At 44.2% G+C, this 16,562-nt stretch overlaps 1 protein-coding gene across 3 annotated transcripts in view; it reads left to right on the forward strand.

Annotated features, from left to right (window-relative positions):
* The window catches only part of LOC309561756 (solute carrier family 26 member 6-like), a 93,417-nt gene that overhangs the window by 19,205 nt on the left and 57,650 nt on the right, over positions 1–16,562 (forward strand). For all 3 annotated transcript variants that reach the window (XM_082265766.1, XM_082265765.1, XM_082265767.1), the window contains exons 3-7: positions 1,237–1,376; positions 3,056–3,166; positions 6,557–6,723; positions 10,104–10,268; positions 12,644–12,796. In XM_082265766.1, the coding sequence (XP_082121892.1) occupies positions 1,237–1,376; positions 3,056–3,166; positions 6,557–6,723; positions 10,104–10,268; positions 12,644–12,796 (736 nt within the window). The remainder of the gene's footprint in view (positions 1–1,236; positions 1,377–3,055; positions 3,167–6,556; positions 6,724–10,103; positions 10,269–12,643; positions 12,797–16,562) is intronic.

Below are 16,562 nucleotides of genomic sequence, written 5' to 3' on the forward strand. Positions count from 1 at the left end.
GTGTGAGTGGGAGGAATAGTGCCTCGTCATTGGTGTGAGTGGGAGGAATAGTGCCTCTTCATTGGTGTCAATGGGAGGAATAGTGCCCCATCATTGGTGTCAATGGGAGGAATAGTGCCTCGTCATTGGTGTAAGTGGAAGGAATAGTGCCTCTTCATTGGTGACAATGGTAGGAATATTGCCTCATCATTGGTGTGAGTGGGAGGAATAGTGCCCCATCATTGGTGTCAATTTGGGGAACAGTGCCCCATCTTTGGTGTCAGTGAAAGGAATAGTGCCCCATTATAGGTGTCAGTGGAAGGAATAGTGCCCCATTATAGGTGTCAGTGGAAGGAATAGTACCCCATCCTTTGTGTCAGTGGGAGGAATGGTGCCCCATCTTTGGTGTCAGTGAAAGAAATAGTACCCCATCTATGGAGTCAGTGGGAGGAGGTAAGTTACATGTATTTGTGATACCTTTGCGGTGTGTTTGCAGTACATTGGGGAGTGTTTGTGTTGTGTTTTTTGGCATTTTTTTATGAAAATGCATCTGGTGTAAACAAGCCCTTGCAGTGCAAGGGAAAATAAGCAATGAGGTCCTAAGTTCAACCAGAAAACTATCTACATGGAGTTTGCATGTTCCCCCTGTGTTTGTGTGGGTTTCCTCGGACACTCCAAAGACATGCTGTTAGGATACTTGGCCCCTGTCTAAATTTGCCCTAATACGTATGTGTGTGCATGTGGGAAAAGGATCCCTATCTGTTCAAATCAACCATTACAGTTTGGGCTTCTGTACATCTTCCAGCAGCTGCAGGCCGGCAGTGGATAGCGGTAATAACTCTAACTTTTGCACATACAAAGTCTTGACTCAAGACATGCATTACCTTTAGTGAACACGTATAAAAAATTTAGAGCTGGCAGTTTTCCTGTTCCGGAATCCCATTCCATGCAATATTTAGGATATATCTGGGTTTCCATTATTCATGTATTCCTTTATATGTGTTTATTACTTCTTTATCACTCTGCTGGTAATGTGACAGGGGGATTGTCTCATCCAGACATATGTCGGTGTAGCCGGGTTGGATTTCTCACAGCACCGGAGGTGTTAGCTCCAACAACTGAGCCGTGTCTATTCCCCAGCGTCCTCCACATTTCCGCCTACAGTTTTAATTCATCTTAGCTGGGGAATAGCGCAGAGATAATTCTAGGTGTGCCTATTAACCTGCTGTGCTCACTCTGTCTTTCTTTGTGTTCCAGATGTTCTGGGACGGTTGTGAAATCCCTTCTCCTGAAATTTATTCCGATACTTAGTTGGCTGCCGAGATATCCTTTAAAAGAGTGGCTGTTGGGGGATATAATATCCGGGATCAGTGTTGGTATCATCCAACTCCCACAAGGTACAGAATATAAAGAGAACCAGTCATGATTGGGTTTATGCAAGAAATTGAATATTCAGGCTAAATTGATTACAGATTTTCCCCATTAGTTTTGCTTATTTTAACTCTCCAACTTAAGAGTTGAGTTTCAAGATCACCTGAAATCTAACTGCCTGACCTCAAATATTGCCTTCCAGCATCTGATTGTGTAAAATGTGTACACCCTCAAAGGCAGGATAGTACCCCTAGAGGCCAGATCGGGCTTCACCCCAGGAATGAGTCCATGGCTAAAATGGGGAAACAGAAAAATGATATTGGGTGCCAGTCACTTTTGTCCTTTCATTGCAGAACGGTTAAGGAGGTGATGGTTGGGGGTCCCAGATACTGTAGTACAGGGGCTATGCAAACTGTGGCCCTTCAGATGTCCCAGAACTACAAGTCCCATGATGCATAGCAAGACACCTAGAAGCAGAGGCATGATGGGATCTGTAGTTTTGCAACAGCTGGAGGACCACAGTTTGCATTTCCCTGCTCTAGTAGATCACTTACAGAATCCTTGGATGTCCAGCTTCACAGCATCAGAACCTTTAAGCCGACCCTGCAAAACTGTAATCACTGTAAGTGTGTCCTCCAAGTGAGTCCAGGCCCTTCTGAGAGACCAGCCTTCTTCCTGGTTCTCTCCAGCAAGGTGCCTCCCTTGGGTCTCCTCCTTGGTACAGCGTCCTCCAACAACAACAAGAGAAGGGCGCACCAACCTTGGGCATTACCACTAAAAAAGTTTATCAAGATTCAAAAAGGTAGCATACATTGTACTCAGAAACGTATGACATATACATGCATGTAAGAAATTGGGACCAATCGCCTCCAGGATACTCCTATGGTGCTGGATGACGTGATGGCATCCCCATATGCCTGGCTGATGCATTTCGAGGAAGAACCCTCTCGTTCAGAGCCATGAGTTATGATTAAGCAAGTCTAATTTTGTGAAACGCGTCAACTATGCCTGTCCCCTGTCTCTGATTTTTGTTATTATGGATTTTTGGAATCTTCAATAAACAAATTTTATTCATCTTTACTTTAAAGTTGGAGTGCGGTTGTCTAACTTCTATTTATACATCTGCCGGGATTGCGGATCTAACTAGCACCCTACTTTGATGTTTGAACATTCAAACACCAGAGCGGTTTTCTTTTTTTGTGCATCTCAGGCAACAGAGTAGTTGGGTCAGGCAGGAGTTTCAGCAGGCAAGAGAGCAGTCCAATCCAGGCAGAGGTGGAGGCAGTCAAGAAAGTAGTCAAGTCCAGGCAAGGGTCCGGTTCAGGCAGGTGTTGAAGCTGGCGAGAGCATAGTCAGGTTAGGCAATCTGGGTCGGAAGGTAATGGCTAGCTCAGTATCCTGGAGGTGCTGGGGTTCATGGGAATCCCAGAGGTCTAAGCACTGTAACACAAATAGTTTACATTCCTCTTTACATCACTGACACCCTTTTAGAAACTGGGAGACCGCTCAGGCAGTTTACAGGTGGCACCCAACCATTAAATGTTAAGGTACTTCCATGTTGATCCGTTAGACAAGGAGTTTATAGCACCTTGCTCCACGTCCTGGAAAGTTTGAGGACAAGTAAATGTCTTAGCAGATGTGTAATTCCTTACTTAAGTATAAATCTATATCATTTTCTTCTGGTTTCTGTTTTGATGTTCTGTAGGTTTAGCATATGCCCTTCTGGCCGGGGTCCCCCCAGTCTTTGGTCTTTACTCGTCGTTCTATCCTGTAATTCTTTACTCCGTCTTTGGCACATCCCGACACATCTCTGCAGGTAAGTGCAGTGCTCTAGATGTCCTTATCAATCGTTTTTTGCCAATACATTTTTATTTTATATAATATGCCTGTAAGCAATTTTTGACATGTTTCATCTGCTCTACCACATTAACATTCCTAAAGTTCAGGAACTCCTATCTAGCATGGTTCCCCACAGACTTACCCCTCTGTGATTCAATGCCGGTCCTCTTCCAGTTAAAAATGATACCCAGGATCATTCCACCCACATCCTGTAAGCCCAAGACATGAAGGATATGCCCTGATAGGTGTGTGTCCTCAAACCACCCTGGTCTCACAAGAGACTGCTGCAGAGAAAAGCCCTTGTGTCATTATGTTAGCTTTCAGGGTTGCCCACTGCTGGAGAAAGAAGAGGAGGAAGAGGACCCAGGGGCGTAACTACAGGGGTTGCAGGGGTTGCAATTGCAACCGGGCCCAATGCTCCAGGGGGCCCAGCATTGGATAGGAGGGGCAGCGGGGGCAGCCTGTAGAGAAATCACTGTCCTCCTTTTTCCTCCTGTAGCTGCAGAAAGAAAATGGAGGAGATTGGATCCTCTGTATGCTGCCCCCACTACTCCTCCTATCCAGTTCACTTGTGTTCTGCTGTCTCTGGGCCCCTGTGTGCTCCCCTGCCCCCCCCCCCCACTGTGCTCCCTCCCCTTTCCTGCCGGCTGCTGCAGGGGATGTGTCACAATAGAGAACCAGGAAGGGGTCGGTAAATATGTAATTTACCAGCTTCTTCCTTTTCTGAATGGACAGAGTCATAGTCAGTGACACTGTAAAAAAATAAAATAAAATGATAAAAAATAATACAATTAAAATACCAAAAAATAAAAACTACTGACTCCAGTGGGTGAACTTCCAGGATCACAAAGTTCACACTTGCGACCGGCCCTGGCATTCCACCACCGTGGGGAGGCCCCAAGATTGCAGGAAGGGGGCCCACTACAAAACTTGTGAAAGGGACCCGCTGTGGGACCGTAATAAAGGGCCCCGCAAGGGGAGTAAAGGGCCCCAGGATCAGTGGGAAGAGCCCCGGGCTTGAAGGGAAGGGCCCCGGCCAGGTGTCTGGGGGGGCCCTGTATGGTTTCTTGCACCGGGGCCCTGAAGGTTCTAGTTACGCCTCTGAGAGGACCCATAATATTGTATATACTTCCAACATTACTGTCTCCCCACTTTTCTGGTTGGGTGCACCCAATCTATATTTAAGGCGGACTAAAGGTCCACAAAGAAATCTTCAGAGAGGATCAGCCGCTCAACTGTAAACAGCTTTATTAAAGTATATTTTGTAAAAATAGAAAAATTGCAAAAACCTCCGACATAACAAAAAGTCCACGTGATGTGGAGTATATAAAGGAGGGATGGCTGGATCCGCTAAGAGTGGTGCATTTGCATAGTACAGCCGTAAATACAGGTAAATGCTGAATGGGGTCTGCGCCCCAATGTACTGAATGGTAGCCCAACGGCTACCCTGGCTGTGTAAAGCTGGACTGTGGGTGGAAAGGTGCAGATAGGAGTGGTGTGCATGCAGTATCTTCCTAGGAGGCTGGCTACATGTGGGTGAATTGGTGTCCTATGGACAGTATACACAAAGTGCGATCTCCCCAGTCGCGCTGAAGGCTCCTAAAGCCTCATGGACATAGAGGTAGTCCACCAGAGCACTCTTCATTCGTGCCGTTCTGTGTGTGCAGTGTCAGTCCACAGGTAGATGACGTGGGTGTGGGAGTCTGCAGGGTCTGTTCTAGGAATGGATGTCACAAGGGTAATGACGCCGTGCTGACATGTTTCGTTCGTGAACACGAGCTTCTTCACAGCAAGGAGGGGTTCAGCTGAGGTGCCTTTAAAAAGGATAATTAGTAGTCCAGCCCTGGCCCTGCCTTTAACTATGCAAGGACCACCCATCATGCTGACATTATGGGTTGCTCCCACCCAGACCCTGCCTCCAAATATGCGGGAGCCTTCTACTTGGGGGTCTTAAACCCTGATATTTGATATGACTTTTTTAGTTACCCCGCATGTGTCGTAACTCAAATAAGGCTGATGCTGTGACCCCAGGACATGGCCCTGGACACAGCATTGGCAGGACCAATGATGTTAACCTACCAAATTGAAATTTACTGGCGTAGCCAATTTTTTACTGGCATTTCCAAAAGTTACAAAATTACAGTTTTAAGTTCAAATTTCAGTATTTAGGCTACAAACCCTTACAATATACAATTAGCAATGTGATTTAAGGTAAATATTAACCACTTCAGCCCCGCCCACCATACATTTACTGTGGCACTCTGCCGCTGCTGGGCAAAGCAACGTAGCCCTACGTCGCTCGCTCAGGAGACTCTAGGGGGCGAGCGCGTGCCGCCGGTGGCGCGCTCCTGCCCCCGCTCGTTAGCTGGGGAGCCAGCACGGCTCCGATGGCCACCGGCCACTCGCAATCTCCCGCAGCAGAGAGAGGACAACCGGCTGATGTAAACACAGCTGTCTGTTATTCTCCCTGAAGTGATCACAGAGGCTATATGATCCTGCTATATAGGATCGCATGTCTCTGTGATTACTTCACAAGCCACGCCCATTGACAGTTAGAATCACGCCCCTAGGGTCAAATTTAACCCCTTGATCACCAGTACAGTTAACCCCTTCCCTGCCAGTGTCATTATTACAGTAACAGTGCATATTTTTAGCACTGATTACTGTAATAATGTCACTGGTACCCCCAAAAGTGTCTAAAATGTCCGTTAGGGGTCCGATCTGTCTGCTGCAATTTTGCAGCTAAAATGTTAAAAAATTTTGATTTTTTACATTTTTTTTTTTTTTAAGAATTTCATATATAAAAATTTGAAAAAATATTGTTATTTTTTCCAATTTGTCACGCTTTTTTGTTTATAGCGCAAAAAATTAAAATCACACAGGTGATCAAATACCACCAAAAGAAAGCTCTGTTTCTGGGGAAAAAAAGGACGTCAATTTCGTTTGGGTACAGCGTCGCATGACTGTGCAATTGTTCGTTAAAATCACATAGTGACGAATCGCAAAATAGGGCCTGGTCATTGAGCAGCCAAATCCTCTAAGGCTAAAGTGGTTAAGGCAAAAAACCTATTTCTTTTTTATTTTCGATATAGTAAGTAGCTCAGGCAAAGGACTCAAAAGAGCAAGAAATTAGAATTTATTGGGTCACCAAGGCAGTGTCGTTAGATTTTGTAAAGGCAGTTGATGAAACATTAAGGAAATGATATGTGTGTACAATAAAGATATCACTTTTTTTTTTTTTTCAAGGCAGGGAAACCTAGAACACCGGTTAGGCCTGCTTTATATCCTGAAACTGTAGATGTTTTGTCAACCCTTTTTCCTTTTTTTTTTTTTTTTTTTTTTTTTTTTTTTATTTATTCCTCTGCAGGGACATTTGCTGTCATCTCTGTGATGGTCGGAAGTGTGACGGAGTCCCTGGCACCTTCTGATAATTTTTTTCTACCGGGCAATGATTCAAATGTGGATGAGGAAGCCAGGGATGCTGCCAGGGTACAGGTGGCTTCAGCCTTAACATTGTTGGTTGGAATATTTCAGGTAAGGATTGTATCCTATAGACAGAGAGAGATGGGGATATATATATATATATATATATATATATATATATATATATATATATATATATATATATATATATATATATACAGTACATCACAAAAGTGAGTACACCCCTTACATTTTTATAAATATTTTATTATATCTTTTCATGTGACAACACTGAAGAAATGACACTTTGCTACAATGTAAAGTAGTGAGTGTACAGCTTGTATAACAGTGTAAATTTGCTGTCCCCTAAAAATAACACACAGCCATTAATGTCTAAACCGCTGGCAACAAAAGTGAGTACACCCGTAAGTGAAAATGTACAAATTGGGCTCAAAGTGTCAATATTTTGTGTGGCCACCATTATTTTCCAGCACTGCCCCAAGAGGGTTACTCTTGGGCATGGAGATTCACCAGAGCTTCACAGGTTGCCACTGGAGTCCTCTTCCACTCCTCCATGACGACATCACGGAGCTGGTAGATGTTAGAGACCTTGCGCTCCTCCACCATCCGTTTGACAATGCCCCACAGATGCTCGATAAGGTTTAGGTCTGGAGACATGCTTGGCCAGTCCATCACCTTTACCGTCAGCTTCTTTAGCAAGGCAGTGGTGGTTTTGGAGGTGTTTGAGGTCGTTATCATGTTGGAATACTGTCCTGTGGCCCAGTCCCTGAAGGGAAGAGATCATGCTCTGCTTCAGTATGTCACAGTACATGTTGGCATTCATGGATCCCTCAATGAACTGTAGCTCCCCAGTTTTGGCAGCACTCATGCAGCCCCAGATCATGACACTCCCACCACTGACTGTAGGCAAGACACACTTGTCTTTGTATTACTCACCTGGTTGCCGCCACACACGCTTGACACCATCTGAACCAAGTAAGTTTATCTTGGTCTCATCAGACCACAGGACATGGTTCCTCTGCTTGTCTTCAGCAAACTGTTTGCAGGCTTTCTTCTGCATCATCCTCATACGTCTATTTCCCAAAGACAACCTCTGGATATGATGCTGAGCATGCACACTCAACTTCTTTGGTCGACCATGGCGAGGCCTGTTCTGAGTGGAACCTGTCCTGTTAAACCGCTGTATGGTTTGGTCACCGTGCTGCAGCTCAGTTTCAGGGTCTTCACAATCTTCTTATAGCCTAGGCCCTAGGCCATCTTTATGTAGAGCAACAATTCTTTTTTTTCAGATCCTCAGAGAGTTTTTTGCCATGAGGTGCCATGTTGAACTTCCAGTGACCAGTATGAGAGAGTGAGAGCGATAACACCAAATTTAACACAACTGCTCCCCATTCGCACCTAAGACTTTGTAACACTAACGAGTCACATGGCACCAGGGGGGGGGGGGTGGCTTATTGGGCCCAATTTGAACATTTTGACTTAGGGGTGTACTCACTTTTGTTGCCAGCGGTTTAGACATTAATGGCGGTGTGTTGAGTTATTTTGAGGGGACAGCAAATTTACACTTATAGAAGCTGTACACTCACTACTTTACATTGTAGCAAAGTGTCATTTCTTCAGTATTGTCACATGAAAAGATATAATAAAATACAAACCCGATTCCAAAAAGTTGGGACACTGTACAAATTGGGAATAAAAACCAGAATGTAATGATGTGGAAGTTTCAAATTGCAATATTTTATTCAGAATACAACATAGATGACATATCAAATGTTTAAACTGAGAAAATGTATAATTTTGAGGGAAAAATAAGTTGATTTAAAATTTCATGGCATCAACACATCTCAAAAAAGTTGGGACAAAGTCATGTTTACCACTGTATTGCATCCCCTCTTCTTTATATAACAGTCTGGGGACTGAGGAGACAAGTTGCTGAAGTTTAGGAATAGGAATGTTGTCCCATTCTTGTCTAATACAGGTTTTTAGTTGCTCAACTGTCTTAGGTCTTTTGTCGCATCTTCCTCTTTATGATGCGCCAAATGTTTTCTATGGGTGAAAGGTCTGGACTGCAGGCTGGCCATTTCAGTACCTGGATCCTTCTTCTACGCAGCCATGATGTTTTAATTGATGCAGTATGTGGTCTGGCATTGTCATGTTGGAAAATGCAAGGTCTTCCTTGAAAGAGACGACGTCTGGATGGGAGCATATGTTGTTCTAGAACTTGGATATCCCTTTCAGCATTGATGGTGCCTTTCCAGATGTGTAAGCCGCCCATGCCACACGCACTCATGCAACCCCATACCATCAGAGATGCAGGCTTCTGAACTGAGCGCTGAGAACAACTTGGGTTGTCCTTGTCCTCTTTAGTCCGGATGACATGGCGTCCCAGTTTTCCAAAAAGAACTTCAAATTTTGATTCGTCTGACCACAGAACAGTTTTCCACTTTGCCACAGTCCATTGTAAATGAGCCCTGGCCCAGAGAAAACGCCTGCGCTTCTGGATCATGTTTAGATTTGGCTTCTTTTATGGCCTATAGAGTTTTATCCGGCAACGGCGAATGGCACGGTGGATTGTGTTCACCGACAATGTTTTCTGGAAGTATTCCTGAGCCCATGTTGTGATTTCCATTACAGTACATTCCTGTATGTGATGCAGTGCTGTCTAAGGGCCCGAAGATCACCACCATCCAGTATGGTTTTCAGAGATTTAGAGAGAGGTTTACAGAGATTGTTCCAGATTCTCTGAATCTTTGGATGATATTATGCACCGTAGATGATGATAACTTCAAACTCTTTGCAATTTTTCCCTGAGAAACTCCTTTCTGATATTTCTCCACTATTTTATGCCGCAGCATTGGGGGAATTGGTGATCCTCAGGGACACTGCCACTCTGAGAGGCTCTTTTTATACCCAATCATGTTGTCAATTGACCTAATAAGTTTAAAATTGGTCTTCCAGCTGTTCCTTATATGTGCATTTAACGTTTCCGGCCTCTTATTGCTACCTGTCCCAACTTTTTTGGAATGTGTAGCTCTCATGAAATCCAAAATGAGCCAATATTTGGCATGACATTTCAAAATGTCTCACTTTCAACATTTGATATGTTATCTATATTATATTGTGAATAAAATATAAGATTTTGAGATTTTTAAATTAGTCCATTCTTTCTTTACTCGCAATTTGTACAGTGTCCCAACTTTTTTGGAATTGGGTTTGTATTTACAAAAATGTGAGGGGTGTACTCACTCACTTTCGTGAGATACTGTGTATATGTAATGTGTGTGTGTGATATATATATATATATATATATATATATATATATATATATATATATATATATATATATATATATATATATATATATAGTTGTTAATTCATGATCACATACAGCACTGTTTGTTTTTTTATTGGCTCACAATTTTTAGACCCTTTTAGAGGATTCTATTGATTCTCCTTGTCTCTGTTGGCAGATCTTGTTGGGTCTGATGCAGTTTGGCTTTGTGGTGACGTACCTTTCGGAGCCTCTGATTCGTGGTTACACCAGCGCAGCAGCTGTTCACGTGGTTGTGTCTCAGGTGAAGAGCATTCTGGGAGTAAATATCAGCCAAAGGAGCCACCCGCTGTCTCTCATCTATGTAAGACCCTATAGTGGTAGTATACAGCTGTCGTATATCAGTTGTCCTATATGTCCTGCGCTATACATAGCTCATGTGTTTCGCCATTTAACCACTTGCCGTAGTAATTTTACTGCTGTCCGGCAGCTTCCTTGGGCACGTGTCGTAGCGGTACGTTGCACTGAACTTCCTGATTTACAGGCATGTACACGTGAATTGAATTTTTCTACTTAGTTATTAGTGTTGTATTGGGTTATGTACTGTGCATTGCACTTTTGCACAATTTTTTATTTTTCACTTTGCATTATGCATCTTTAAAAAAAATGATATACATTTTATTTGCATGCAGCATTGCATGACTGCGCAATTGCCAGTTAAAGTAGCGCAGTGCTAAATAGCAAAAAATGGCCTAGTCATAAGGTGGAAAAACCTTCCAGAAGTCAAGGGGTCAATGCACCAGCAGGTTCTATACTAAAGGTAACCTAAAAAAAAAAACAGAGGGTGCCATTACTGACCTGCCCTTCTGAAAATGCTAGCTGCCTGGCTGTCCTGCTGATCCTCTTGCTTCAATACAGTGAGATTCTAATGCAGATAAGGACTTTTCTTTTCTGCCAGCCAAAACGTTCTTGTTTTTTTAAAGTAGAATTAAAGGCAACAATTTTTGTATACAATTTGCATAGAGTAAGACCCCATTCACACTACAGCGACTTGTCAGGCGACTGGTCAGCCTGACAAGTCGCTGTCCATGCAGTGCTATGGGAACCGTTCTAATAGGAGTGACTCAAGTCGCTCCGACTTAGAAAAAGGTTCCTGTACTACTTCGGGGCGACATCGGAGCGACTTCATTATATGAAGTCCGTGCAAGTCGCGCCGAAGTCGCGGTGCACGCGACTTCACAGGTCGCCCCCGTAGTAGTGTCGCGTTAGTGTGAACCGGCACTAAGGGTTCGTTCACATGTGTGACCAGGAGGGTTGCAAAACTAGGCAGTTGAGCTACAGATTTACAGCCCCCCCCAAAACCGCTCGCCTGAACACAGATATGCAGCCGCTCAGAGCTGTACACATGCTGTACTTTTTTGGCTGCAGCGAAAAATGAACATGATGTGGCATTTGACAGGCGATACCTGAACATTTGGCAGCCGAACACAACCCCTGCAAGTCTTACAATGCACACAATTGCAGCATGGCGATGCGGCAATCATACCACCTCCTCGTCTCCTGTCAGATGCCTCTGAAAAGCGATCCACTGCAAATTGTTTTTTAAAGGGACGCCAAGGGCTGCCACACATTTGAGCAAGCCTTAAGGGAAGGTTATAACCCCCATCAGTTTTTTGTCATCTGTGTACTGTTGGGGAGTTTTCAAAACAGGAAGTGAGAGTAAATTCCTGCAAAGTCAGGGAATCTCCCAGTTGTCACCAGAACTAGTGTCCCCAAGAGTCCCCCTCTATTCCTGTTTTGGTGACAACCCAATTTTATTTCCACTTTCTGTGATACTGGTAAACAGGACAAATAGAGAGGGTGATGCCCCCTAAGGGGGGGCAGAGACAGCAATATAAACTGACAGGGGTTCTAATCTCTCTCCGCTCTATCCAAAACTCTGTCTTTAGTTATACTTTAAAGCGGAGTTCTGGTCTGAAAAAAAAAAATGTGATAAAAATACCTCCGGGACAGTCAGGCCTAGTGCATTTCAGCAATGATAGCCTCTGAACTGTCCCCGGGTTCACTTACCTTTTGGAAGAAATACTTACCTTGAAAATTTCTTGTCCAGCGCTGCCATCTCAGGTGTGGGCAGCTGAAGCCAGGGCATCCTCTTCGATCCCAGAATGCCCTGCACCGGACCCGCTCCTCGGTTCCGGCGCAGGCGCGTCATCCCTGCATGCCCTGAAGCTGTTTAGCAGAGAATGATGCGCCTGCGCCGGAAGTGATGAGCGGGGCCGGTGCAGGGCATTGACTCCTGGGAGCGATGACGTTCAGCTCCCAGGAGTCAACGCAAGAAGGTATTGACGGCAGCGGCCGTGTCCGCAGAGGGAGGAAGAGGAAGTAAGGTGAGTATATTTTCTTTAAAAAGAAGGTAAGTGAATAAAAAAAAATGTAATGATCCAATTGTTTTACAGGTTATTCAGAGCAAGCAGACAGTGAAAAAAAATTTTTTAAGGGTGGAACTCCGCTTTAAGCAAATTAAAAACCTTTATTGGCTGATGTGGGTTATTGGACTTTTTTGCCTTATTGGGTTATTTAGCAAAGTACCCAGAGAAGCCAATCAGCATCTCTCTTACAACAGTGACTTTAGTAAAGTAAATTCTGACTGCCTCCTATTGGTTATTGTGTGTTGCTTTAAGAGGTTTGCCCCCTTGCAAAGTAAATTGAGTATTTCCATTGCTTGGTTTTCCACTCCAGACCATTGTGAATATCTGCAGCAAGCTGCCCAAGACAAACATCGCTTCTCTCCTCATCGGTCTCATCGCCATCGCTGTCCTGTTTGTAGTGAAGTTCCTGAATGAGAAATATATTGCGAAGATTCGATTTCCTATACCAATCGAGTTGATCACGGTGAGGCTTCTAGCAGAGAATATTTTATTCAAACGTGCAAGGTTTTATAAAAACGGCACAGCAGTATGAATCCTAAGCCTGGGTGACTTTAAAGTGAAACTCCACTGCAAATTCTTTTCTGTGTTCTGGAAATGAAGCTTTGAGCTGGAAATTACCTTCTGACCTCAAAGTCGAACTATAGGCAAATCCTTTTTCTTTTTCGTTTTGGACATTCGAACCATTGTCAGTTTATTTATTTTTTCCATCTGTGTCCTTTTGGGGAGATTTCCCTTCACTTCCTGTCCAATAGCGAAAAAAGTAAGTGAGAAAATCCCTACAAATTAACCACTTGCCGACCGCCGCACGACTATCTACGTCGGCGGTCAGCCCCTCACAGGCAAACTAACGTAGGTCTACGTCGCTTGCCTGTGAGGGTCTAGGGAGCGAGCGCGCGCCCCCGGAGGCGCACTCCCGCGTGGTCACGGACCCCCCCCGCGCGTGTGACCGGCGGACCCGATGTCCGCCAGCCACTCTGCGATCGGCGGGGGAGAGGGAGAAAGTCAGGCAGCTTGTGTAAACAAGCTGCCTGTCATTCTCCTCGGTGTAAAGACACTGATCAAACGGATCTACTATGTAGATCCGTTGATCAGTGTCCTTACAGCTCAAGCCACAGCCAATCACAGTAGAAAGCACGCCCCTAGGGACACACACAGCCCCTCCCTCCCAAATAAAGTTAACCCCTTCCCTACCAGTGTATTTTTACAGTAACCGTGCATATGTATAGCACTGATTACTGTAGAAATGTCACTGGTAACCCCAAAAGTGTCAAAAATGTCAGTCAAGGGTCCGATCTGTCCGCCGCAATGTCGCAGTACCGCAAAAAAAATCGCAGATCGCCGCCATTACGCGTTAAAAAAAAAAACACCAAAAATGACAGAAATCTTTCCCTTTGTTAGTAAACGCAATAACTTTTGCGCAAACCAATCAAAATACGCTTATTGCGATTTTTTTTACCAAACATAGGTAGCATAAAACAAATTGGCCAAAAACTTTTAAAAAAATTGGTTTTTACATCTTTTTTGGGGGGAATTTCATATAAAAAAATGTGAAAAATATTGTTATTTTTTCAAAATAAACGCTCTTTTTTTGTTTATAGCGCAAAAAGTAAAAATCGCACAGGTGATCAAATACCACCAAAAGAAAGCTCTGTTTGTGGGAAAAAAAGGACGTAAATTTCGTTTGGGTACGGCGTCGCACGACCGCGCAATTGTCAGTTGAAGTCGCACAGCGCCGAATCGCAAAAAGTGGCCTGGACGGAAGACAGCAAAATCCTCCGGTTGTAAAGTGGTTAAACCTCAGAATTTTTTTTTTTTTTTTTTTTTTTTAAAGTACACCTGAAAGACAAACCCATAATGAGCTAGTATGTATAGTCTGTATAGTTTCTTGCCCAGGTGTCCGCAAAGTGCCCCATTCTGGTCCCTATGGGTAGTATCTGGGGCCGCCCACTGTCAAAAGGAGTTGCTGGGATCTTGCGGGGCGCTTGGCATCTTCTGCTTGTGAGCTCTGGGGAAGGTTGCCTGCATCCTCTTCCAACCGCCTCCGGCAGACCTTGATTGGAGTGCGAATCCTGGGTCTCTGTTCCAGGTTGAATAGAATCTACTGAAGACAAAGATCTCCTTTTGTTTTTTGTCTTGTGGGAGCAAACCAGATTTACCTCCCGACACTCTTACGATAGCAGTCCCTATCTTAGTGCTGAAGAGGAACTTGTCATCAAAGGGTATCTTAGACCAAGACTGTTTTGAGGATACGTCTGCTGACCATAGCTCAACCATAAGGCTCTTTTTGCTGTGACTATGTATTTCTGTATGTATGCCGTATGTAACATTGCTCTTGCAGAGCATTTGACTGTGTCGATATCGGCCTCACCTATGAAATCTGCTGATACCTTCAGCTCGTCTAAGGGGCTGATGATATTCACCCTTGGCACCCCCTCTTTCACTGGCGTCTCAGTGTTTTGAGTCCAGACCTTCTAGGCGCTGGCCACTGACATCAGGGCCACTGCTGGGTGGCAGGCTGCTCCAGCTGCCTTATAGGCCCTCTTGAGATCTACGTCAATTCTCCAATCCATGATGTCCTTGAAAGAAGCTAAGTCCTCCAAGGGGGGGCGTGACATTCTTTGCCAGGTACACCACAGCGGCATCAACCATTGGTGGTGAACCAAGCGAGGCCCCTTCTGTCTCTTGCAAGGGGTATAATTTGTGCATGCAGTTGAGAGAAAACCTCTTTTCAGTTTTCTGCCACTCCTGTCTTATCACCTCTTTTAATTTCATCCATAAATGGAAAGCAAGTTTGTAATTTCTGTAGAAAAAGAAAGTAGGATTTAGCCTTTTGTTATATGAATAAAGCCGGCACACGGAAAGGCTTCTTCCAAGTAAAATTCTTTATTCCAACCTGGATAGCGGTGACAACATGACAAATTCTGACGAGTTTCGGCTTTACGCCTTCCTGATGCTATGAGGAAAGCGTAAAGCCGAAACGCGTCAGCATTTGTCATGTCACCGCTATCCATGTTGGAATAAATAATTTTACTTGGAAGAAGCCTTTTCGTGTGCCGGCTTTATTCATATAACATTTGGTTTGGACGTTCAGCCTGAGCACCGACACTTAGCTCTTTATTTTCCCACAGTGCTGTGGAGCTAGGGTGAGTTATTGTTTAGGATTTAGCCTTTCTTGGTACCTCCTCCTCTTCCCAAGCAATTGCTTGTTTTACCGCCTGTATGAAAGGATCTATTAGGGAGAAACTGAATGCAAGCTGCTCTGGGTCCTCGTCTGAAGCGGAGGAACTTTACTTCCTTGCCGGCTGACCCGACTGTAAGGATGCCCCACTAGGTAGAACTGCACTGGATGCTGACGTCCCAGATTGATCCTCCAGAGGGGGTCTCCTGAGCAAGCGGCAGGACCACCGGGACCAAAGAGGTAAACTCGGATAGAGATTCTCGTACTACCTTCTTTAACAATGATGAGACCTGTGCAGTTTCTTGTTCCCTGTCTACCGCAAATTCCTCAAATGTTTTGAATATGGGAACTGCTCTGCAAGCCCAGCATGATTTCTTGCTGGAACACCTGCCTTCCGGAGAAGAGGATGTGTGTCGCCTTTTTCTGGTGTGACGCCTGAAGCTATGATGAGCATTTGTCCTTTCTTGTCTCTGCACTCCGAGAGCATGTACGTGCGGGGCTGAAACAAATTAAAGCAACCCTCATAAGAGGGCACTCTTTTGGGTTTCTTGTAAACTTACCTATTTTGGAGGTCCTCCACCTTCAGAATTGAGGGTCTTGCTTATGTGTTGACTGACTCAAGGTAAAAGTGGACAGAGAGATGGCCATCGGAAAAAGAAGAAGGCTGAAAACAGAATAAAGATAAAGAATACATTTTTTTTTAATTACTCCACCTTTCCCCTACCTACCCTCTAAAACCTGATATTAACCACTTTACCACTAGAGCATTTTGCTGTCTTACGTCTGGGCCACTTTTTGCGATTCGGCGCTGTGCGACTTTAACTGACAATTGCGCGGTCGTGCGATGCCGTACCCAAACTAAATTTACGTCCTTTTTTTCCCACAAACAGAGCTTTCTTTTGGTGGTGTTTGTTCACCTGTGCGATTTTTACTTTTTGCGCTATAAACAAAAAAAGAGCGCTTATTTTGAAAAAATAACTATTTTTAACATTTTTTTTATATGAAATTCCCCCCAAAAAAGATGTAAAAACCAATTTTTTTTTAAATTTTT

The sequence above is a fragment of the Pelophylax lessonae genome (genome assembly GCF_965119305.1).
Source record: "Pelophylax lessonae genome assembly, chromosome: 8".
Lineage (NCBI taxonomy): Eukaryota > Metazoa > Chordata > Amphibia > Anura > Ranidae > Pelophylax > Pelophylax lessonae.